This window comes from Neovison vison, chromosome 14 (assembly GCF_020171115.1).
Source record: "Neovison vison isolate M4711 chromosome 14, ASM_NN_V1, whole genome shotgun sequence".
NCBI lineage: Eukaryota > Metazoa > Chordata > Mammalia > Carnivora > Mustelidae > Neogale > Neogale vison.
In genome coordinates this window covers 1,235,971-1,260,812 of record NC_058104.1, presented here as the reverse complement: position 1 = coordinate 1,260,812, position 24,842 = coordinate 1,235,971, and the positions used below count along the sequence as shown (strand labels likewise).

The window sequence follows — 24,842 nt, the reverse complement described above, 5'->3', positions numbered from 1 at the left end:
CTGGGTGGCTGGTGGCATGGCTTTGGAGGAGCCTGGGAAGGCCAGACTTCGTCCGGGGCAGCGGTGGTTTCCTGGAACGTTGCTGCACACTTCTGAGGATCAGGTGGTCCAGTGGGGTACAGCGATCTCTCAGGAACACAGAGCCCCTGGAGAGATGGGGCCCACCCCCTGTGCTCTCTGTTGGGTGGTGAAGTTTGCCGAAGTTCCTGTGACACATTGACTGAGCTGGGGCCGGTAGTGAGGAAAACGTGGTGACCTGCCCGAGGTAGCGGAGCTGTCAGTGTCACAGTGAGCTGGTCCAGCGCGATGGCCATCTGCCAGAGGTGGTGAGTAGAGATGCACTCACGGGTCCCTGTCATCACCCCGGCATCGAGCAGAAAGGGTAGAGTGCCACCCCGGGTCTAGGCTCCTTGAGGTTAAGATGTGTGCGACACGAGGGGGGCTGCGTGTAGTCGGGGTTGAGCTCGCTGACCCAGCGGCCAGGGCTCTGTACCCGGGGAAGCTGGCAGCTGTGTGAGCACTTGCTTCTGTCCCTCAGGAGGCTTCCTGAGGGAGAGTCTTGAGGGCTTTGGAAGCTCCGGGGCAGCTGGTTCTCAGGATTCCCCATCACCTGATTTGTACATTTCTGATTCTCTTACGAAGGATGTACTTGCAGTTCTCCTTTGTCTTCATTGGGACAAGCCCTCAGCACGTTTCCAGGCATGTTTTCTGCCTGTCCCTCCAGGGTCCCACAGGAGCAGATGACCCGTGGTAGGGAAATCCGTACTTAGTGAAGGACATGTAATTGAAGTCTTCTCCTCGGGCCGGCCTGCTTACTCACCTGCGGCCGAGGCTGGTCTAGCTCATTCTTCAGACAGGTCCGTGAGCACGCATCGTCTTCCCTGCTCTGCAAACACATGAGTCATCGAGTGGCCTTTCCTTGGGCCGACACCGGAGCAGTGACAGCCGCTTTTGACAGTGTGCCCACACCTGGGGGAGCCTGCAGCAGGCCCTGGGGGTCTGGTAACGCTGTGCTGTGTTCACAGGTCTCTGTAGATCTGGAAGCCTTCCTTTCAGGAGGTTTGAGTTTTCTCTTTCCGGGATACATGGCAGTGGTTCAGAGGAGGCCCCTGCTCTCCTGGGGAGGCAACAGGACACTTTGCACGGAGGTTCCGCCTGGGCCATCCGCGGGGGTGTTGGGGAGTCCTGGTTGTGAAAGCTGGCAGCAAGGAGGTGCCCGTGCTTTGTGAGGAGCTGGTACCCCGGAGGGCATCCCTAGGTCACCTGCCCTGGGGTGGTGGGCAGTGTGTCTGTGCTGGCCCCAAGGCAGCATGCTGGGTACCCCTGGATACTCCCAGGAGCCCAGGAAGCGTCCTGCTACGGTGCACAGGCCTGTTCCCACTTTTTTGGGAGTAGTGAACATTTAGGGCAATGATGCGCTGAGCACCTTGGTTCCCACAGACCTTCACGTTGAGGAGAATAAGCCATGGTTGATGGGCCTGTGTCCCAGAAGAGTCAAGAGTGGACGTGAGTCCATTTCTCTCTATCTGCTCCTCTGGGGTCCACGTGGGTGGGAGCTGGTGAGTGGTCTCTGAGCCCAGCGTCCAGGGAGCAGGGAATGGGGGAGGAGTGTGGTGTTTGTGACAGGTATGGACAAAGCCAGGCAAGCGTGATGTCTCTGTGAGTGTCGGGGCCTGCTGGCTGTTGGTGTTCGTAGGACCAAACAGTGCCTGCCGTGCCTGCGTGGGACCGGTCCAGAGCGTGGCTTCAGCCCACTTCAGCAACCTGATGGCTGGGCTGTTGGTCACCATGTCCCCCCATGGTTTTTCATGGGACGGTTCCAGCCAGCTGGAAGTTATTTCTATCCTTAGTGCCAACCCAAGGAGAGACTGCCTCTCTAGATGCCCCACTGTGCTGTTTTCCTGAGTCAGGACGGTCTCCAGACAGTATGCCTGTGGCGTCTCATCTGCTGTCTCGTCCCCAGTGTTGGCATGAGAGGTGCGCCCCGGAGGTAGTAACTGGTGTGTGTCCCAGAGGAGCGAGTAGCCTGTGTGCGGCGTCACTGTGTTGACAGAAACCTGGTGTTGGTCGCTGGGTCACTGGACACCCCTTCGTCGTCCCCTTGCTTCCTCTGTGTGTGGTTGGTGCTTGTCTTTGGACTCTGGCCATTTTTCTGGACGATTTACTGGGATTTGCCTTTCTTCTGTCAGATGCTAGGTTCCAAAAAGGGATACTTGCCTAGAGTATGATGTGAGCCCGGCAGAGTCACAGTGCTGGGCTCCCCCGGTGCTCTTGCCGTCCTCTAGTCCTCTCTGTCATCCTGTGACGGAGGTACCGTTAGTGCCCCGTTTGGCACGTGAGGAGCTGAGGCTCGGGCGAGCTGAGAGTGCGGCTGTTGTGGGCGGCATAGGGCCCGATGCCCCTTGTCTCCCCGGACACTGGCTGCCGGACCCCCTTCCCCTGGGCCTTGGCAGCTGGTCACTGAGTTCCTGGTCGCTGCTTCTCTAGAGGCTCTGTCAGTCAGAGTCTGGCCACTGGGCACCTGGTGTTGATTGGCAGGGGTGACCCACTTCTCACTACAGACCCTCCCCAGTCCTGGGGCTACCTCCTCCCTCTGCTCTGGGGCCCGGGACAGTCACTGAGGCCCATTTGTTCTCCCTCCACTGAGCTGCTCCAGCCCTCCCTGGCTCCCTCCTGGCCGCGACCAGCAGAGCAGAGCCCAGACAGCTCCCAGGGTCAGCTGCTGATCCGGGCAGCAAACCCCGAGTTTCCAGAGAATTTTCCCGAAGGCCACAGAGTGCCACATATACCCCTGTCCGTGTGGGGCTGGATTCCTAGTGCCCCATTGGCCAGGGTGTTCACCTGCTGCTTGTGTGGCGTAAAGATCAGCCTCCCCCATTCTGACCGGGAGGCAGGCGGGGAGATGGCAGACTTCTGTGCCTGCTTCAGATGAAGCTCCGTAGGCTGGTTGGCTGTTGAGGTGGCATGGCCCTGCCCAAGTTGTCCTAGAGTAGGCAGCTACAGCGTCTGAAGCTTGAGCAGTCTCCATAAGCTCAGGTGGGCAGAGAACAGGGGCCTCAGTGGCCGGCACAGGGCCACGCCAAGTGGCCTCTCTGCCAGGGCTTTGCTGTGTCACGGTCCCATTCGCAAGAGTGTGGCTCGCTGGATGAAGGAGACCCCAACAAGGACCCAAGGAAGTAGGTGGGCAGGGTGCGTCAGGTACTTTACCTCCTGCTGTATCTGACTTGTCCCTGGTCTGGGGCCCATGGCCAGTGAGGAGGAGGAGGAGAAGGCAGAGGATGGAGTTGGAGCCAGGCCTAGGCAGTGGGCGGCACCCGGTGTGGGTGTCGTGGGGTCTGAGGCCACACGGCTCAGGGTATTGCCATTTGCCCTTTGGAGAAAGTTGGGTAAGGTGTCTGTGTCCAGCACCCAGGCTTGGAGCAAGGTGGCCCACGGGGCTGGGTTTGGTGCCCTGTGCATGTAGGGGAAGGAGACTGGGAGTGGGAGACTGGGAAGACTGGGTGTATGGGGTCACCTTTGGATGCGGGGACATGGGCCCCTTAAATCCTTTGGGAATGAGAGTAAATACAAGCGAGCATGAGGTGTAACGAGGTTTGCTTCTCATGGTTGTGCTTCTGTAGGCCCAGTAATGACCGGCTGTCTCATATCATGCCAAGACTGCAGTGTCGAGTGCCTTGTTGACTCTGGGCATGCGTCCTCTGGAGGGTGGGGGAGGGACGGGGGCAGAGGTGGCCAGGTAAGCCTGGCAGCAGCGGGTGTGGCAAGGACCCAAGGACACCAGACGAGCTTTGGCCCTTCAAGGTGCTGGGTGTTTGTGGAGCAGAGGGGTCTGGCCCTTTGGCTGGAATTCGTAGGGCACTGGGATCTGTGCGGGTTGGGTGGGCACTGCTCAGACAGGCAGGGCTGCAGGATGGCGGAGAGGGAGGGAAGGTCGAGAGGGGTCTCACCAAGAAGGGGTGCAGAGGGTATCGGAGGCTGGCATCTCGGAGCGAGAACAGAGAGCCCTGGGGGCAGGTAGGGACTGGACGGATTTTGAGAAGTGTCACAGTGCAGACATCCAGCTGCCAGATTTCTGGGCAGGTGAGTCCACGTGGACCCTGGAAGAGATCCCGGCCAGTGATACACACGTCTGTGAGCCCAGGACACCATGTGGGTGGGGCCGAACAGAGTGCTGTGGTTCCCGGATGGGCAGCGGTGCTGTGATCGAGACGGGCCTGCACTCCATCTAGTAGTTTCTGGGGTCGCGACCTGGGTCTTTGCCCGTCTGCCCCTTCCCGGGCAGCTGAGGTCAGGTGAGTGCCTAGTAAGCAGGTTTGTGAGGATGGCTAGTGGGCTAAGTGACATTGTTCAGACTTGAAACACTGTGCATGGCCTTGAGTGGCTGCAGGGACATGGGGACCTCTCATGGGGTGGTCTGGTCATTTCTGGGTCTGATGTTGGCAGGAAGATGTCAGGAGCTGGGTCTGGTTTTCTTACGGATACGGCTTGGACAGGGAGGAGTATGTCCCTGAGCACAGGTGCCAGGTCCCGGGTCAGCTGCAGAAGCTGCTCCGTGGTCTGAGCTGGGTATCCTGTGGGAGCCAGAGGTCCTGGGGACCGTCAGACTCGCAGCTGTCTTGGTCAGTGGGGCTGGCCATGATTTGATTTGGGTCCAGCAGTGACCAGATTCCTGGGTGAGAACACCTTGGTGGTTGTAGCCTTTTTAGGAGGATTTTCCTCATTTGAAGACGGTTGAGCACACAGAGTCCTCCAAGAGGGGGTTCTCATGAAAAGCAGACAGAAAGATGTTGAACTCGGGGTGCGTGACAGAGTAAATCTGGTGGCGCACGGCACGGAGAGTGTGCCTGGAGCAGGTTTGCCGGCTGTGCTCTCCCGAGCCTTCGAGAGTTGGTAGTTGTCTTTCCTGCAGAAGGACAGGGGACACCGCTAAAAACAAGCAAGGTGCTTTTTCTTTTTTTTCCTTTTCTTTTCTTTTATAAGGATAGAAATGAAAAGTCTGAAACCCTCAAGGGTCCAGAGAGGAAATATGGTATATTCATATATAGAGCCTTTAAAGGTGGTGGTTTGGGAATAGTGAGTATCCAAGGGCATGAGGAGAGCTCTGATGCCTTGTTAAGCCACCAGAGTCTAACGACATCATGTACAGGTGTGTGTGAAATGAAAGAACCGGGAGCCGCACGAAAACAGTAACGGTGACTATCTCTGACTTTCGGGGTTATGGGTAACTTTTGAGTTTTTTAATGTTAAGTGTTCTGAATTTTGCCAAGTTTTGTTCACAGAGCATGCTTGCTCTTCATGAAGGCTTCTGCCCTGGTCTGGTCTGGTCTGGTTTATTAGGAAACCCGTCCACAAACTGCCCTAGAGCTTCTCCTGAAACCCAGCGTGGAGCGTATGTAGAAAGGCATTTTGAAATTCATTAAGTAACTTCTGCTTCCTTTTCTGTCCTTCATCAGGCAGTCCCCCCTCCTCATTTCCCCAGAGACAGACGTATGTGGGCCGTGGGGGCAGCCCCAGGCCTGGAGGAGGACGGGAGCTCGTGGCGTGTCCCAGTTCCCACCACGTCTGTGTTCTCAGCGTGCTAGGGGACGGGTGTTTGCGAACAGCTCCCGTCTGTGCAGAACCCCGTGGTCAGAAGACCTATTAAACTCCGCGCAGGTCGATGTCCTGCGGGCTTCCTTTTTAAAAATAAGTTTTATTGAGATACAATTTACATGCAATGAAGTGGTCCCATCTTGAGTAGAGTTCAGGGAGCTCTAACAGGCACGTACCTGTATATCCATTGCCTTAATCAGGGTATGGACTGTTTCCAGTTCCCCCTGAAAGTTCTCTCATGGCTCCTGGAAGTCCAGCCCCCGGCCCCAGACCCCGGCCTGCTTCGGGTCCCTGTAAGGTTGCTTTTGCCTCTCCAGAACCTCCTGTAAATTGAGTCGTGAGTGCTGTTGGTTTGTGTCACTCTAGGATGGTGTGAGATTCACTCATGTGGGGCACACGCGCAGCCATCTGTCCTGTTCCCAAGAAGCGTTCCCTTGCACTCCTGCACCCCTGTCAGCTTGGTTCTGGTCACTTGTCATTCCCTGATTTGGGCTACTGTGAAGAATGCTGGTATGAACGTTCTTGTAGAAATCTGTACAGTTTGTTTTGTTTTGTTTTTGTTTTTACGATTTTATTTATTTGACAGAGAGACACAGCGAGCGAGGGAACACACGCAGGGGGAGTGGGAGAGGGAGAAGCCGGCTTCCCGCCGAGCAGGGAGCCTGATGCGGGGCTCGATCCCAAGACCCCAGGATCATGACCTGAGCCGAAGGCAGATGCTTAATGACTGAGCCACCCAGGTGCCTGAAATCTGTACAGTTTTTAAAAATTTTTATTTTTGTGAGGGCCCCTGGCCAGGTCATTCCAAGGTACGTGTGACTCTTGATCTCTGGATCATGAGTTTGTGCCCCAAACTCATTGGGTGCGAACATGACTTCAATAAATAAAACTTTAAAAAGTTTAGTTTGGTGGTAAATATGTTTACTGTGCTGACTGTTGATAAGCTTGTGATTTAGTGGCATGAAACCCATTGCTAATTCACAAGTGTGTGCGCATGGAGTTCGCAGGAAATCGGCCAGCTGTGCCCTGCAGTCCTCCGTCATTCTGGATGCCCACCAGCAACATGTGTGTGATCCACTTGCTTTAGGTCTCTGCCAGAGTGTGATGTTGTCAGCCTCTTTTGTTTTTTAAAAAAGATTCATTATTTGAAAGAGAGAAGGCACTAGCAGGGGGAGGGGCAGAGGGAAAGGGAGAAGCAGGCTTCCTGCTCAGTGCAGAGACTGACACGGGGCTCTATCCCAGGACCCTGAGATCATGACCTCAGCTGAAGGCAGGTGCTTCACGGCCGACCCCCGCAGGCACCCCTGCCTTGGGTTATTTTTAGTCAGCCCTCGCGGTGTAATTTGTGTCCAGAACCCTGGTCCAGTTCACACTTGCAGTTCTGAGAGTTTGGACGGGTGTGCACACCTGAGAAAGCATCACCACCCTCTGGCCCCGTGCTCCCTGCAGACCAGCCTGTGTGCTCCCAGACCGGCAGCCGCCCATGGTTCTGTTCCAGACTAGTTGGTGTTTCTCCGGTGTTCCTGGAAGTGGAGTCACACACGCTCCATTTTCAGTGAGACGCAGCGGTGTGGTCGCGAGCTTGTCGCTGCGTCCTCGGTGCCGCGCGCCTTCCGTCTGTGCGGACTGCAGTGTCCTTATCTGTTCTTTTGCACAGAGACTTTTGGGATGTTTTCATGTTTGGGTTTTTTCTGAATAACGTTCCTGTGAAAATTCTCATACTTGTTTCTGTTGCCTGTATGTGTGCGTTTCTTTTTTTGGGGGGGGGGAGGATAATTTGTTTTATTTATTTTTTTTCCAATTTATTTATTTTCAGAAAAACAGTATTCTATGTGTGCATTTCTTAGGGACACCCTGAGGAGTGGGGCTGCCGAGTTGTAGGGTCTGTCCAGCCTTAGTAGTCACCACCAGACGGTTTATGGACTGTCCCAAGGCCAGGGTGGGAGAGAGTTCTGTTCCCTTTGCTCTTATGCTGTTTCTTTAGGACAGCGTTCGGTCCCAGGGCTCACCGCCGGTTGCTCTGCCACCCGCAGTGAGCGGGCTTTACTTTGTGCCCCGTCTGCTAACAGCAGATGCCCTCCCGTGGCTCTCCTGCAGCCGCTCCGTGCCTGTTCCTGCTGTAAGACATCACCGTACAGCCCATGCTCTGGCGGTGGGTGCTCCTTTCTGCAGGCTCTCAAGGAGGTCTGTTTCCTTGATCGTGGTTTTGGCGGTCCATCCCCATCCCTGTGTCTCTGCTGGCTGTGAACCAGGGCTGCCCCACATGCCCATCCACATGGTGGGTGAAGGTGGGTGAGTGAAGCCTCACTCACCTTCCCTTTTCTCTGTCTTCAAAGCCAGGTCAGGCCCTTCTGGGCTTTGAGTCTCTCCTCTTCCACCTCCTCTCTGACTCAGCTAGCAAAGAGTCCCCATCTTTAAGGACTGCTGGTGACCTCGGGGCCGCCTGGATAACCCAGGACCCTCTCCGTCTCAAGGCACATCCCCCAATCACACCTGCAAGGCCCCTTCCCCTTGCAGGATATGTTGCCACAGGTTCCAGGGATTAGAGGGAGGACATCTGCAGGGGCGGCTTGGGGCCTTATTCTGCCCAGCACACTGTCCTGGGAAGTTGTCTGTGTTGTTCTGGTTTGGGTAGATTTGGGGTGGCTGGTCAGAGGAGTGCGTGTTTGCGTTTCTGGTAGACCCCGCCGGTCTTTATTCTGCTTTGAATGGAGTGTTGCTGTCCGCCAGGGTTCCCGTCTTCTTACTTAACTTCCCCAGGTGATGGTCAGGGGTGGGCCTTTGGGAAGGGACCGAGTCACGAGGGTGGGGCCTCCGGAATGGGGTCAGTGCCCTCGTCAGAGAGACCCAGACAGCCCTGGCCCCTCCTACTGTTGGTGACCCAGGACGGGGCCCCTCCCTGGACGCAGGCTCTCCTGGCGCCTTGTCTCCAGCTTCCAGGCCCTGGAGCATGAGAAGTCCGTCTCTGTTGTGTGTCAGCCGCCCAGATGATGGCACTCTGGCACAGTGGCCCCAAGCCGACTAAGAAATAACTGCAAGATGAGGGGCTTAAAGCTGCACCACTTCCCAGCAGTTTCTGTGGGTCAGAAGCCCATCACAGCTCAGTCGGGCTCTCAGGGGTCTTGCTTGGGCTGCAGTCAGGGATCAGCTAGAATAGAAAGAATTTTTTTTTTTAATAGATTTTTTTTTTAAAGATTTTATTTATTTTATTTGACAGACAGAGATTACAAGTAGGCAGAGAGAGAAAGGAGGAGGCAGGCTCCCCGCTGAGCAGAGAGCCCTATGTGGGGCTCGATCCCAGGACCCTGGAATCATGACCTGAGCCAAAGGCAGAGGCTTTAACCCACTGAGCCACCCAGGCGCCCCAAGAATTTTTTTTTTTAGATTTTATTTATTTATATTATTTATTATTATTTATGTTTATTATTTATTATTTATATTATTTATTTGAGGGATGCCTGGGTGGCTCAGTCATTGGGCATCTGCCTTTGGCTCAGGTCATGGTCCCAGCATCCTGGGATCGAGCCCCATGTCTGGCTTCCTGCTTGGCGGGGAGCCTGCTACTTCCTCTCCTGCTCCCCCGCTCTGTTCCCTCTCTTGCTGTCTCTCTCTGTCATAAATAAATGAGATCTTTAAGGAAAAAAACCCAAAAGATTTTATTTATTTGAGAAAGAGGGAGAGTGTGCATGTGCACAGGGGGAAGGGGAGGGGCAGAGGGAGAAGCAGACTCACTGCTCAGGAGGGAGCCTGGGGCAGGCTTAGTCCCAGGACCCTGGGATCACGACCTGAGCCACAGGCAGACACTTAACCCACTGAGCTACCAGGTGACCCAACCTTTTTTTTTTTTTTTTAAGATTTCTGTATTTGAGAGAGAGTGTGAGTGCCCATATTTTGGGGGGGAGGGGGGCAGAGTCAGAGGGAGAGAGTATCTCAGGCCAACTCCCCCTGAGTGTGAAGGTCCATCCCACGGCCCTGAGATCATGGCATGAGCCGTAATCGAGAATCCGACACTTGACCAGTTGATCCCGCAGGTGCCCCCAAGAATCCTTTTCAGGGGGTGCCTGGGTGGCTCCGTGGTTTAAGCCTCTGCCTTCAGCTCAGGTCATGGTCTCAGGGTCCTGCGATCGAGCCCCGCATCGGGAGCCTGCTTCCCCCCCCCCCCCGCCTGGCTCTCTGCCTGCCTGTGATTTTTCTCTCTCTGTGTCAAATAAATAAATAAAATATTAAAAAAAAAAAAAAAAAGAATCCTTTTCAGGCTTGTGGGGTTGTTGGCAGTACTGCCGGCTCACTTCCTGGCACATAGACTCTGCGTGGGGCGGCTTGCCTCGGAGAGCCGGCAAGGGAGAGAATCTGCCTGGGGGACAGTCCAACGTGACAGACCCCAGAGGGATATCTGTCCAAGGGAGCAGGTCTTTGTTCCCACCGACCTCCAGGGGAGGGCTGTACAGTGAACCCAGGGACCGGAGCGCTGGGACGCGGGACCTCGTGCCTGCCTCGTCGCCCACGGCTGCCTCCGTCAGCGGGGACATGTGGAGTTCCCTTTCATGTCCCCAAGCATGCTGTGTGGCGTGAGGTGCGTTTCCGGGCCATAGGTGTGTGCTGCAGCCTCCCCCTTGGAGGAGGAAGCCTGAAGGCTGCATGTGTGTGTGCAGGAGGGCTGTCGGGTTGTGGGCTCATTGGGACGACTGCTGTGTCTGTCCCCCTATGTTATGGGGGGCTTTTTCTGCTTCCTGGAAGACCCTGGCATTCCTCCCCCACTGGTCTATCTTTGGGACTAGTGAGAGCTTGTTCTTCCGCGCCCCCCCCCCGTCCCCCAGGGAGGAACATTTGAGAAGCAGTGGCTGCCTCCCCTGGGCTTGGACGTCCTGTTGGATGCGCACAGCAGCCTGGCTCAGACAGCCGGCTCCCGCTGTCCTTCCTGGGAGGCCCATCTGGGGGTCGCCCACCCATGTGTTGCTGTTGGAGCCTGCTGTGAGCTCAGTGGGTGACCTGCCTCATGGGAGGGGTGGGAGCTGGGGGTCCACGCTCCCCGGGGCACTCCCAGCCCCACTGGGGATCCACTCCCCTGTTGGGAGCCTCTGCGGTGGGAAGAGCCTGTGGGGAAATGGCTTTCTCTCCCTCAAACACTGGCCGGCATTCCAGTTCCAGAGGAGGACACCAGATAGCACTTGCCGTTTCTCTCTTTCTTTTTATTTTCTCATCTCTTTCTTTCTTTTTAGAAGATTTTATTTATTTATTTGACAGAGCATGAGGCAGGGGAGGGGCAGAAGGAGAGGGAGGCTCCATCCCTGGACCCCAAGATCGTGACTGGAGCCGAAGGCAGAGCTGCGCGCCCAGCTGGCTCCGTGGGTGGAGGTGCAGCTCTCGTCCTTGTGAACTCACGCCCCACGCTAGGTGTAAAACTTACTTTAGAAAAAAAAAGCCACCTGGGTGGCTCAGTGGGTTAAAGCCTCTGCCTTCGGCTCAGGTCGTGATCTCAGGGTCCTGGGATCGAGCCCCGAGTCTGGCTCTCAGCTTAGCGGGGAGCTTCTTCCCCCTCTCGCTCTGCCTGCTTCTCTGCCTATTTGTGATCTCTATCAAGTAAATAAAATCTTTAAAAAAAAAAAAATGAAAAGAAAAAAAATAGAAATAGAAAAAAAAATAGAAATAGAAAAAAAACAGTCCTGCTGTGGCCTTTAATCGTGTTGTGAAGTAGCTACGTAATTACACTTCGAGTGTCTGTTTTTCCGTAAGACGAGCCTAGCACAGAAAGGGGGTGGTGGCGGATGTCCTGTGTGGGCAGGTGACGTCCTTCCTTGCTCTTTCCCTTCAGGCAGGTCTGACAGGCGTGTGGAAAGTGCCCGCACCCAGAGGCCAGCCAGGTTGTGGTAGTGGTCTGCACTCTGAGCAGTGGAACCTTGAGCTCACAGCCTTGATTTACACACCCGATGAGGCCGATGGGCAGACAGCCGGAGCTGCCACGCTCCTCTTTGTGCGTCCTCCCTGCGAGCAGCATGTCCTTCCAGTAACCGTGGGCTTTCTTGGAGGCCGGTGGTCCTGAGTCCGTGCTGACAGGCGGGTGAGCCCTGGTGAAGCCGTTGAAGGAGGGAGCGGTGTGGGAGTGTGACTCGTAGCCTGTCCATCCGCGGACTCCCGACGGGACAGCACGGCTCAGCTCCGGGTCGTCCTTGACCGGCCGGCCATGTGGCTGTGGACGCCTCCCTCCCACAGAGGAGCCGGGGGAGACGGAGGGGAGTGCCCACCCTTCCTCCTGCATGTGCCCACAGCTCTGCTTACGGGTCCTGGGAAGGTGGGTCTCTGCAAGCAGGAGGGGCGTCTTGTTGGACCCCCCGAACCACCGGGAATAGGGTGACTGTCAAAAACAGGCATTTCGGCAAGTTGAAATTTAATTGACCTTTTCTGGACCAGTCCTGCATCCTCCGCCTCCCGTCTGGCCCGTCTTTTCGGAGAGCATCAGTCAGCAGCTGTGACCACAGCGCCTGCTCCTGCGGCCTCCGTGGTGCCCCTGGGGCACGGCTGGGTCGGGGATGTGGCGTCAGGGCGCCGGCGGCGGGTGCCGTCCTCAGCTGCGTCAGGCCCTCTGGGGCCAGTGCTTTCCTGAGAGGCCGTGAGATGGAGGGCACGCTGTCCCTCCCCTCTGCACGCAGAGCTGACACGCATGTATGCGCGTGTCTGTGATGTGACACATTACATGCATACATTACAGGGCACAGTATGTTGTGATGTGTGTCCTGAGTCCTCTGTGCTTGGACAGCAGACGTGTACCGAGTGCAGGTGTTCCTTGGGGAAGATGGTATTTTTCCCCCAAAATGAAGAACTCGTGGTAAAATTCGGAAGCAGCGAGACAACCGTGACACTCGAGGTGGTGGCGCCTGCACCGCGTGTGGTGGCAGGTGGGGGACAGGCTCGCACCTGGCACAGGTAGGGTCCAGGCGCAGTGAGGGCCGCCCGTGCCTCGCGTGTACCCGTACCCACCGGGTGCCGGAGCTGCCTGCGGGGCTCCAGACTGTTCTGTCGGGCACAGCGGCCATGTGCACGGCCGTTCAGCTGCGGTCCCAGGCCTGTGCCCTCCCTGGGCACAGGGATCCCTGTCGCTCTCAGTCCGGGTGTTGCCGCAGGCCTGCCCGAAACAGCGCCTGGCGTCTGGGAGGGAGGGAGGCAGGGATTCTTGTCCAGGGAATTGCTGCTTCCCTGGGAAACCCCGTCACACCACGGAAAAGACCTTCTTAGGAACTCATGACTCCCCCCGGAGAGAGAGTATGGCTGTGCGGGATGCGGCGCTGCTGCCAAGCCGAGGCGGAGGCCTGAAGCCTGGCTGGGAGGCACCGGCAGGAACCCTATGCCCCCGGCCCTGCTGGGACTGCAGCCACCCAAGCGGGGACGCGGGAGGTCTGCTCCCTGGGAGGAGTGGGTGTGGTGGAGGCCCCGGCCAGCCCTGCCGCAGGTGCTCAGGTCATGTCCGGAGCTGCCCAGAGGCAGCAGCTGGTTCTTGCAGGGACAGCCCCCAGTCCAAGGCGACGAGCCTCCGCAGACCCTGAGGTGCCCAGCCGCTCCGTTGTGAGCTCCCCTTGAGCAGAGTCACCAGAACCGTGGCCGCTCCTGGGGGCCTCTGAGGGGTGGTGGGCAGCCTAGCGCCACCACGGTCTGAGAACCTTAACGGTGGGTCATTAGTGTTGCCCGGGAGGCAGAGGCACACTGGGTCCAAGAACTAGGGACGGGGTGTCATTGGGAAGAAGCGCTCAGAGGGCCGAAGAGCCTCTGGGAGGCAGCTTGGAAGGAGCCCCGGAGGGGAGCCGGGCAGGCGAGGCTGGCTCCCGGGGCCCGGAGGGAGGTGCTGAGCAGGAAGAACCAGCTGCCGCATCAGCTGAGCCGGTGGAGGGGAGAGCTGGAGTCGCCGAAAGCGACGGGGAGAAGACTCCCAGACCCTGGGCTGGTGCCGGGCTCCAGTAGCTGTCGGAGAAACAGCGGGCGCGGAGGAAGGCTCAGGAATCAGCAGAGCCGCTGCTGGCCCAGGGCTGGGGTCGGCTGCCGCAGCAGCCCACCAGCCTACAGGTGCCCTGTGCCTGTCCAGAGAGTGTGGGGACCTGAGACTGGGTCACCCGGGTGGCCCGCACCCTGCGTGTGCGCTGCCGCCATCAGCTTGGGTGTCGGGCCCGCGGGAGGCCCGGTCAGCCCCGTGAGCCTACCACCCCACCCCCCCGGGCGGTCCGTGTTCCGCACAGGTTTTCAGAGAGGTGCTCAGTGCTATGGACCGGTGGGGTGAGGCGGGGGGATGTGACAGCAGTTCTGCAGCAGCAGACTCGAGACTGGGACTCATCGGCACCGGCAAAGCAGGGACGTTGGGCCGGCCCCCGTCCTTCCTGAGGGCATGGCCTCTCTTTGGACCTGTTGGTCTGTGTGTTCAAAGACTTTATAAAGTGCCCTGTACCTTTTCGTGCGGATCTGGGGATGGGGATGAGGGGCAGGGTGGGCATGAAGGTATCTGACATTTTGGTGCCCTCGTGAACTTGTCCGCCTGGGGCTCTCCGCCCTGTCAGGGCTCTCGGCCTGTGGCTGGGCCCTGCTGTCCTCTCTCCTCAGTCCCCTCGCACGGGCTGCTCAGCCTTCTGTGGGGGCCGCTCCTGGCAGGGCTGGGGGGCATGGCGCCCTGCCACCTCCGAGGGTAGGGGGGTCCAATCTGCAGACCCCGAGGCGAGCTCCTCGCCATCTGAAATTAGGGAAAAGTGTGAGGTGGAAGCTCAGGCTTTTGCCTCTGGTTTTTGTGTCTAGGATGGCCACAGAATGTAGGGGAGGCCTTGTGGGGCCATGGAAGATTTTCCCTCTTTGGGGGTTTTGCACAGCTCCAAATAGTGCGCAGTGAGTTCCTGCTACCGTGGGACCACGACCACTGACCATCCACAGGGCTTTTCTATCTTCCCAAACCGAAGCTCGTGCCCAGGAACCACTGACGCCCCACCCACCCCTGCCCCGGGGACCTCCGCTGACCATGGCAGAGGGGATCTGACTGCGGGAGGAGCCTGGAGAAGGGGAAGCCCGCCGAGTTTGTCTCCCTGCGACAGGCTTGTCTGACCGCTGCCCTTGAGGGCGCCCCCACCCCCTGTGGAGCCCGCGCTGGCGGGTCCGCCCGTTCAGGCTGATAGTCCAGTGCACAGACAGACCCCACTGACCCTTGGTCTGCTGATGCACACGCGAGCTGTTCCCACCTTTCAGTGGTTGTGAGCTGTGTCGCAGGCGGTGCGGGTGTGGAACTGCAGCTCTGTGCCCCAGCAACCTGGGGCCACCAGGCCGTTTTCCATGTGGCCGCCCCCTTCCCCACCCCCTTGCCAGCACCCGTGATTTTCTGTTTGTTTTTCTTACAATAACTAAACGGTGCTCGGTGGCATCTCTCTGTGGCAGTCCCAGTAGGAGTGGGGTTGAGCACCTTTCCACGTGCGAATTGGCCGCGTGTGTATCCTCTTTGGAGAAAGGTCTGTTCAGGTCTTTAGCCCATTTTTTAATTGGGTGGTTTTTGTTGTTGAGTTGTGGCATGCATTTCTGTGTTATGGATAGCAGTCCTTTATCGGATACGTTTTCTCCCGCTCTGTCGGTTCCATTCTCACGCCATCCGTGTCCTCTCGTGCACGGGAGCCGGGTTTTCATGCGCAGCTGGCCGTTGGCAGAAGGACAGCGAGGGAGTGCTGGGGGCACACGGTGCGTGTGTGAACGACACCTGCATGAAAATGCCCATTTCGGGGGCGTCTGGCTGGTTCGGTCACGGGAGTGCGTGACTGTGGATCTCAGGGCTGACTGTGGGACGGAGCCCTGCGGCAGGCTCTCTGCTCGGCAGGCGTCTGCGTCTCCCTCTCCCTGCGCTGCTGCCCCTGAGTGTGCTCCGGCTCTCAAATACATGCAGACATACATAACGGTTTTTAAGAAACACAAAAAACCACAGGTACCTGGATGGCCCTATCAGGTGAGTGTCTGACTCTTGGTTCCGGCTCAGGTTCTGATCTCAGGGTCATGAGATAGAGCCCCGCGTTGGGCTCCGCGTCAGGGCAGAGCCTGCTGGGGATTCTGTCTCTCTCTGCCTGTTCTGCCCTCTGCTGACGCTCTCACTCTCTCAAATACATAAAATCTTAAAATAAAAAAGAAACCTAAAACAAAAGCCCATTCTCAAGCCCTCCTGGGCAAGTGTTACAAAAAGCCGGGAAGCTGATGATCTTCTCCAAGGCTTAGCAGTAGGGGAGGGAAGATACAGCTTGTGGGAAGTCTCTGGGTGGCCCACAGACTGCTTGAAGATGTTGCACGTCAGCAAAGCGTCCCTACTCCTACCATCTTGTGGACTGACTTCGCCCCGTAAAGGAGCAAAAAAATCAAACCTGGAGCTAGGGCAGGTGTGGCTTCTGCAGAGAGCGCTCCTGAGATGGCATTTAGAGATTACTTGGCCCTTCCTCGTGCTCCCGGCACGCTCCAGTCGTCCGGGCCCAGCAGCTGTGGTGAACCCAAGAACCCAAACATGCTGAACCTCTGGGAGGTTGGTGTCAGGACCCGCACGAAGTAGGTCAGTACGGAGATGAGCCTCCCTCCCTCTGCACCACGTCTGTCAGCACCCAGCACAGGCTCTTGGGGCCACACCAGGGTGGCCCGCTTGGGTTGCTGGGCTGAAGCCACAGGAAGGGTCGGAGTGAAAGGTGGACATGGCCCTCGGCCCTGAACAGGCTCATGGGCCTGTCCCCACGCGTTGCCTGCAGCTGCCTTCTGCTTCCTTCCAGGAATAGACTATAAGACGACCACCATCCTGCTGGACGGACGGCGGGTGAAGCTGGAGCTCTGGTGAGTCAGGCCCTGCGGGGTGATGTGTCGGGGCAGGGACCGCAGAGTCCCAGGGTCCCTGCATGATGCCCAGGGCGAGTCAGGAGTCCTGTTGACGGGAGCAGCCGTTTGCACAGACCCTGGTTCCCCGTGGAACGGACTCTGATGCAGAAACCAGGAGTCTGGGCTGCATGGTCTGACTCTGGCCCATAAACGTCATCTCCTCCATGACCACGGCCCTGCACCCTTGCCCTTCACTGGGCTCCAGAGCAAGCGCTTTCCGGAACCTCAGTGGGAGGCGGGAATTCTCTCTCACAGGGTAGGGTTGCCTAGCCCCACAGGGCAAGGTTCCAAGGCCCACAGACCCACGGAGGTCCACCAGGGTGCGCTGTGGACGGGCTGGAGGGCGGGTGCCTCGCAGGGGGGACACCGGGCATGCTGGGGTCCCACGGGCCGCATCCCCCAACCCCTCTGTGTTTCAGGGACACTTCCGGCCAAGGCAGGTTCTGCACCATCTTCAGGTCCTACTCGAGGGGCGCACAGGTAAGCCTAGTAACCGTGTGGTGCCGTGACCTGGGGTGACCTCTGCAGCCGTCCTGTCAGACCCCACTGGAAGTCTAAGCTTGGGTACCCTGTGTGGCCATCAGCTCCTGTGGCTCCTGCTGCAGGAGGCACCAGAGAATGGGTGCCAAGACTCTCGGACATACCGGACATTCCTGGTTCCCTGGGAAGAAGAGGTGACTTCTCTGCGTCCCAGGACTAGGATATGCCGATGGAGGGGCTGCCAGGTGGCTCCAGGGCAGGCCGGCCTGGATGGCGGATGAGGACGGCAGGGCTTGAGTCTTGGAGCCGCCATGGAAGGGGCTGCCACAGGTCCTCAGCGGGGCAGGGCTGGGCAGTGTGCACAGGCGTGGACACCCCCCTTTCTGTGTCCTCTGGGCTCCCCACAACATGCTCGCATGCCGGCTGGATGTGTGTTGTTCGAGGCTGGGAGGAGAAAGGAAGGTGGCGGTGTGCTCACATCTCTAGGCGCTCACTGCCACGTCCTTTTTGAGTGCTGTGGACGCAGGAGCAATCTTGTTTGTGCCGCAGGGCAGGCCATGACCCCCCCCCCCCAGGGTTTGGAATTGCCAAGGAGACCCCTGACGTCAGACCTGCTGTGCATAGCAGGCTGGGGCCCCTGGCCGTGTGGGGTGCGGGCTGCAGAGGGCTGCCTGGTACCCCACACACACTCTGGCTGGGGCTGGAGGGGAGCCCCATGGGGATCTGTTTTGCTTTGTGAGCAGTGATTAATGTCCAGCACGCCCCCCCCCCCGCCCATGCCACTCTTTCTGCTCTGTGGGACCTGGGAAGCCAGAGGGACACTTGGTCCGTGATAGAGTCAGACTGAGACTGAGTAGGTGTTGACAGGAGCAGACGACCCATCCCTTTCTCCAGGGGGAGTCTCTCCAGCGTGCAGAGCGGATGGAAGAGCCCCAGGCTGGGCTTGCGGGCTCCTGTCCTGGGAGCTGGCACAGAAGTGTGAGCCGTACCGCTGGCTTGGTGATGTCCAAAGTCTCCTCCGCCAGTGTCGGGGGCACCCTGCAGGGCAGGTGTGTCACTGGTGGTTCCTCTGGGGGCAGCCGCTTCTCTGTGACGGAACACAGTAGGACCTCGGGGTGAGGGGTGCAGCTTGGGGCGCCTGTCAGTGCCCGGTGGCACCGGGGCTAAGGTAAAGTAGCAGGCATAGCCCTTCAGGCGAGTGTGGGGAGAGCTGAGGCACACAGAAGCACAGTGCCTGGGCCCCTCTCCCTTAAGGAGGGGACAGCACATGTGATTTTATACATGTGAGACAAGACGTGAACGGTGGCCGTCCTTGTCATGGACCTGCCACTTCTGGGAGCTCAGCTGTGCTCCTGTCATGTTTGAATATTTGTTGGTTTTACTGCAATAAACACATTACTTTTGTCATCAGAAGGAAAGTGAAGAGCTGGGGCCGGCCCCTCAGGTGTGGTACTGTGCCCCTGGCCTCAGCCGAGCGTCAGCCTGGGGCTGACCACAGACATGCAAGCAGGAGCCAGCCGGCACGGTTGCCAGATCATGTGTTACCACATCTGTTCTCTCTAGAGCGTCAGCCCGGGTCTTGCTTTGGCTCTGCTGGTTCTGGGGGTTCTTATGGTTCTGGGACCGGAGGAGCCCATGGCAGATCTCTGGCCCCGGGGTGGGTGGTGGCCGTGAGCACCTGTTGTACTCCCGTCCCACCGAGTTCTGGCAGTGAACAGGTGCAGGGGTCTGTAGGGGGCCCCTACCTGGGTGTGCAATGGACGGTACCAAGAGAGCTGGGGCCTCTCCTTGAGCTTCCTGTCACTCTCCTACCCTCACTGAAGACCAGAGAGAGGCCTTGCAGGTCCCCGAGGGCCCTGGTCCCAGAAGCCCCTGGCCAACTCCTGGCTGCTGTCACCTGCCCTGCAACATGGGTGCTATCTTAGGGCCCTTGCCATGGGTGCTTTCTTCCGTGGCCCATGTTTGCTGTTGCTGGGGTCTGAGGTGGCCACTCACGGCCCTGGGAGGCTGGCACTGCCCACTGGGGTCCCCTGGGCTCAGTGCTAGAAAGGAGCTGGGGGTGGGGGAGGTTCTGTTTCAGGGAGGCTTTGGGCTGAGCACGGCTAGGCACTGGTCTGGTTGGAGAAGGTTCATTTCATTTCCATGAAAAGGGCTTTTCTGTGGAAAATGGTCCAGGGCTCACAGGTACTGTGAACGGAGTGCTGCTGGGGCCACAGGCTTGCCACCTGTCCCTGCCCAGGTAGGTTGGCACGTGCTGTTTGATAGCTGCTCCCATGGTCAGTGCTTCTTGTGGGGCTTAGGTAGAGGCTGTCCCTCACGGCCGCTCCCTGGGAGCTGGACCAGACAAAGTGTTACACGTGCCGGCAGTTACGTTCCCGGAGATGCCTTCTGCACCTGGGCCGGGGTGCCGCTGGCACAGGCATGTTTATTTGTCCAGACTCACCAAACTGTTCATACTCAGAATTCATTCCTCCTCTGAGGGACAGGCTGTGGCTCAGAAGGAATGACCTGGGGGTGCCTGGGGGGCTCAGTCAGTTTTGTGTCAGACTCTTGGTTTCAGCTCAGGTCAAGAGCTCAGAGTCATGAGATCGAGCCCCACATTGGGCTCCACACTCAGTGGGGAGTCTGCTGGAGGTTCTCTCCCTCTGCCCCCCGACATGCGCGTGTGCTCTCCTAAGTCAGTAGAAATAACCTGCATAGAATAAGGGCACCAACCCTTGGGCCCGCAGTCCCACTTGTATGGATTTTACCGACCAGGGCCTGGGGGCTCTTTTCGTGGGAGAAATGACCTGAGCACCAGCAGTGGTTCTGCCGCATGAGCCTGGCATGGGGTGCTGGCTGCTGCAGGGCAGGGGCGCCGGGTGGGGGTGGGGCAGGGTGCACTGGGACCCTGTCCATGTCAGGAAGGAGACGGGAACTGGTCATTCCTGGACGGGTGGGGAGGAATTCTGTTGATGTCCTGGGGTACCTGCTCACTTAGAAAGTCTGGGCACGTGTGAGTTTCACTGATGACAAGGACAGAACCTAGTGGCAGTTTACTTTCCCCTCCTCACTCCGGCCGCGTGGCCAGCACTGGAACCCCGCGGGGTATCCTGGTCACCGGGAACCTTGCCTGTGCGTGACCCCACCTGTCCTTCCCTGCCACATCCATGATCCTTTTTGGTCCCTGCTGCCTACACTGTGACCTCCTGTGTGTCCTTCCTCCCAGTGACAGGTGTGCGTGGGTATCTCCTCTGTCAGACCCCAAGCTGTCAGACTGGGGCCGCCCCAGAAGGGGGTGGTTGTTGAAGGTTGGTGCCAGCTGGGAGGGGCAGCCAGGGGTTCTCCCGCGGCCGAGGGGTACGGCAGACGCCTGGGCCCGAGGGAGGAGCTTCTGTCCGCTTGCGGGAGCCTTTCAGCCTCACACAGGGGAGCAGGAGCCAGAAGAGACACTGCCCGGCCTTCCAGCATGTGGTTGTGCACGGAAGCTTTCCTCCGTGCGTCGTCGTGTGTTGGTGTCTCTCGGTCTGCGGGGGGTCATCACTGTGCCGTGTCCGTAGCTTGACTTCCTTTGCAGTCCTGGACGTGGAGGCACCGTCCTTTTTTTTGTTTTGTTTTTTTAAATTTAAATATTTATTTATTTGACAGAGAGATGGCGAGAGAGGGAACACAAGCAGGGGGAGTGGAAGAGGGAGAGACAGGCTCCTGCTGACCAGGGAGCCCGACTTGGGCTCAATCCCAGGACTCTGGGATCATGACCCGAGCCAAAGGCAGAGGCTTTAACCCACTGAGTCACCCAGGTGGCCCAGGGAGGCACAATTCTGATGGGAACCTCCTTGGTTATTTCTAGAAGGGCTGTTCCAGGTTGGAGGGTCAGTGGCATGCCCTCACTGCCCTCCAGTTGAAGACTTTGTTCCCTGCGCCCCTGACGGCAGGGTTCACACCCAGCTGCTCTCGGGACCTGTCCAGTCTGACTCCAGTGCCCCCCAAATTTGTGTCTTAGCCCTTGACTTCATGTGGGTTGTGGCCGTCTGCCCTGAAAGCTCTCCCTCCCCAGCGAGTGTCCCTCCCCATTCGTCCCTCCCTGGTGGGCAGGTGGCTGTGTGCTGCCCTGCTTGAGGCTTTCCAGCCAGAGAGTGGGATTTTGACCTCTGTGCTTACAAGACCTCAGAGCTATACTTGTCTTCCAGAACTGGGAGGACAGATTTGAGAGGAAAGGCTCATTTGAGGTGGAGGGTGCTCTGTTTCTTTGATCTCAGCGGCACTGTCGTGTGTGTGATGGGGGCCCAGGCTGAACAAAGCCTTCCTGAGGAGGGACGGGGTGGGTCCAAGGCCTGCTTGGTCATGGCTCCCCAGGGGCAGAGATAGGCAGGGGCCGGCAGCTGCCCTCGCTCAGTGCTGTTGCCGTTCGAGGCTTGTGATAGGTCCCTGAGACATCTAGGGCAGGGATGCCGGGCGAGCCGTGCAGGTGCACATAGCCCAGACCTGAGCTCCAGCTGATGGGCCTCTGAGGGATGTGATAGGACAACCCCCGTAGCAGATCACCAGCCCGGCTGGTGGGGGCCTGCTGCCACGACTAGCGTCCTGCTCCGCAGGCTTGGGTCGGAGCACAGAGCCCCCTCTGCTCAGCGCCCAGGTCCCCAGCCAGAGCCGGCACACAGTGGGAAGGCGTGTTGGGGACCCAGCTGCCGTCTGTCTGCCTAACGCACCTGTAGACCTTCGTGGACTGCCTGTCCCACTTGAGGTTGATGATGATCACAGGTTGATGCTTACAGTGTGTTTGGAACAGAAAAGTTGAAAAAATGCCTTTTGTCCCAGCCAAGTGCCTAAGATGGCGGGGGGTGGGCAGCACTGAGCCCTGGGGCTCTGCTTTGCCATAGCCCTACATGCAGGCTGTCCATGCCCACAGCCTGGCCTCAGTGAGGAGATGGGTCCAGAGCTGGTACCAGCTGTGCCTCGGAAACGTGGGGGTATCTCATGGCAAGATTTACCACAAGTGACCCACACGGTCGGCTTGAAAGCCGGTGGCTGGAACCAGGTGTCTCCTGTGCTGGGAGAGAGCAGCGCTTGGCTGCACCGGGCCACGCTGTGCCTGGAGCAGGACCTCTTCCATCCAGGCACCGCCTGGCCTCTTGACGCCTGCATCTCCCCTGCAGGGTATCCTCCTGGTGTATGACATCACCAACCGCTGGTCCTTTGATGGCATAGACCGGTGGATCAAGGAGATCGATGAGGTAGGTGTGAGCCCGCACAGAGCCCTTCAGGGTCGCCCTTCCCAAGTGTACACGCTACCCTCCCCAGCAGGAAGCCTGGAGGGCCCAGCTCTGTGTCCCCATAGCACTGGATGGCCAAAGAACGGACAGTGAGGGCCCTGCCCACTTTGGGGCCTGGGAGACAGTGCCAAGAGGGGGTGTCCTGTGTCGTGCCTCTGCTGAGTCCTGTGTCCCCCCCCAAGCATGCGCCTGGGGTTCCCCGGATCCTGGTTGGGAACCGGCTGCACCTGGCCTTCAAGCGGCAAGTCCCAACAGAGCAGGCGCGTGCCTACGCGGAGAAGAATGGCATGACTTTCTTTGAGGTCAGCCCACTGTGCAATTTCAATGTCATCGAGTCCTTCACCGAGCTGTCCCGCATTGTGCTGATGAGGCACGGTATGGAGAAGATCTGGAGGCCCAACCGAGGTAAGGGGCTGTCCGGGCTGTGGGCCAGAACGCGGAAACAGACGGGGCCTCCAGCTGCCCACTCAGGGGCCCGCCTCCTGGGTCGCAGGGGAAGCCGGGTCTCCTCCGAGGCTCTCCCAGTGCCTGGGCGGCTGAGCCAGCTCTGTGTGGGGTCCTAGTGTTCCAGGAGGGGACCGTGCAGGATGCCCTGTCTGCACCTGGGGCTTGGGAGGCCGGGCCGTGGGCCTTGTCCCAGAGTGAAGAGTGTCTTTGGAGCCTGCCCCCTAGAGCCAACCCCTAAAGGTCGTGGCGGTGTGCTTCCCTGTCCCTCAGCCTGAGCCCCGTCCCACCTGAGCTGCCGGAAGGGCCAGGGTGGTCAGCAGCCTCCGTCTCCTGCCAGGGCACTGGTGACTGGGGTGGCATGCTGGGCGTCCAGGGTGCAGGGCAAGGGAACCCCGAGGGCTTCGCAGACCTCCGCGCTCCCTGCCGTCTGACCTCCCTTCTCCCCACTGCGGTCTGACCCCCGCGTGCAGTGTTCAGCCTGCAGGACCTCTGCTGTCGAGCCATTGTGTCCTGCACCCCCGTGCACCTCATCGACAAGCTCCCGCTGCCGGTCACCATCAAGAGCCACCTCAAGTCCTTCTCCATGGCCAACGGCATGAATGCCGTCATGATGCATGGCCGCTCCTACTCGCTGGCCAGCGGGGCGGGGGGCAGCAGCAAGGGCAACAGCCTCAAGAGGTCCAAGTCCATCCGCCCGCCCCAGAGCCCGCCCCAGAACTGCTCCAGGAGCAACTGCAAGATCTCGTAGCGGGCAGGCTGGGCGCCCGCCGTCCGGTGCGCTCTGCGAGGGCTCACGCTTGGGGAACGCGTCTGGCCGGGCGCCAGGCCGGGCGCCGTGTCAGGGAGGGCTGTGGCCATGCTGCCTCCCGGGGAGCATGGGGGTGCACAGCACAGCCGGTGGTCGCAGCTGGACAGGTTCCACGGGGCCCCATGGTGCGGTACGTCTGAGAGGCATCCCGGGGGCGGCCCTGCCCGGCCCTAGCCTCCAGGGGGCTGCCTGAGGACCCGGGAGCCCGGCGCCCTTCCTTATTTATACGGAAGATGTTCGCCTTTTGTACATTTGTAACGCGCAGGCAGGGCGGCCCCCACGCGACTGCATGGGGAGCCCTGTTGGCGGCGGGGTCGGGGCAGGCTTCGGGACACAGAGAGGGAGGGGGTTTGAGGCAGAGGTAGAGAGGAGTCCTAGTCAGGGCTCCAACCTTGGAATTCACAGACACTTCACGTGGGGGGTGTGGGCGGGGCAGGGGCGCGGAGTGGGGGCACATGGAAGCTGGGGTCCTGTGCTCAGGCCCATGGCTGCCTTTGCCAGCCTTTGAGAGCATGGGGGCCGGGGCGCGGCCCAGCATGGCTGGTGGCAGCTCAGGCCCCAGCGGTTGGCTGGGTGTGGCAGCAGCTTCCTGGGCTCCCACCGGCCCCCCTAGACACCGTCCTGTGTGTCGTGGACGGACTCAGGGCGGGGTGAGGGCTTGGTTTCTCAGTGGGGCTATTGGTGTTTCTCAGAGGGTGTGGGTGGGGCTCTGCACCCCCCCTTCCCGTGACACTCCTGTCCCTTGGAGGAGAAGACGCAGAAGACAGTGGGGCTGCAGGGTGCTGTGCTCATGTACGCCAGCCCTCCTGCTCGTCCCCCGGGCACCCGGACTCTGCTCCCACCAGCTGCCCTCGGCCAGCCTTGGGTGTGAGCCCACAGCTGCTTCTTGCCTGGCGTCGCCCGTCACTAAAACCTGTCTGACACATCTCTTCGTGATGCTGCCGGGACTGATCCCGCAGTGGACCCCGAGCTGCTCCTGGAGACCCCATCAGCCTGCCCTGAGCAGGAGGCCTGGCTCCCTCCTGCCGCCCGCTTGGCGACATAGCCACCGGTCACACTGGTGCTCAGCTCTACCTCGTCCTCACGGCCCAGCCCTGGGCTCTGGGACTCTTCTGTGCTGCGTGTCCAGGAGGCAGGATGTGGGCCGCGGCCTGTGCGCTGGGGGTCCCCAATGAGGCCTGGCTTTAGCAGGGTCAGGCAGGGGAGGCCACACCTATTCTGTCTCGCCTGTGTGAGGGGCACCCCTTTCTTTGGACTTTGAACCCAGTCACACAGACTTTGTTTTGAGGACGTGGACAGTCCTTTGTTCACTTTATCAACACTACCCTTTGCTGCTGTCTGACACACCATTCTTGGGCTCGTTTTGGACGGTTTTCCTTTCTTTGTACAGTAAACGTAATTCAGCTCGG

At 59.0% G+C, this 24,842-nt stretch overlaps 1 protein-coding gene across 1 annotated transcript in view; it reads left to right on the top strand.

The window, feature by feature from the left end:
• The window catches only part of RAB40C (RAB40C, member RAS oncogene family), a 27,118-nt gene extending 2,276 nt beyond the window's left edge, over positions 1-24,842 (top strand). Inside the window, exons 3-7 of the mRNA XM_044234111.1 lie at positions 16,344-16,404; positions 16,866-16,926; positions 22,062-22,139; positions 22,361-22,583; positions 23,096-24,842. Of these exons, the coding sequence (XP_044090046.1) occupies positions 16,344-16,404; positions 16,866-16,926; positions 22,062-22,139; positions 22,361-22,583; positions 23,096-23,373 (701 nt within the window). The 3' untranslated portion in view covers positions 23,374-24,842. The remainder of the gene's footprint in view (positions 1-16,343; positions 16,405-16,865; positions 16,927-22,061; positions 22,140-22,360; positions 22,584-23,095) is intronic.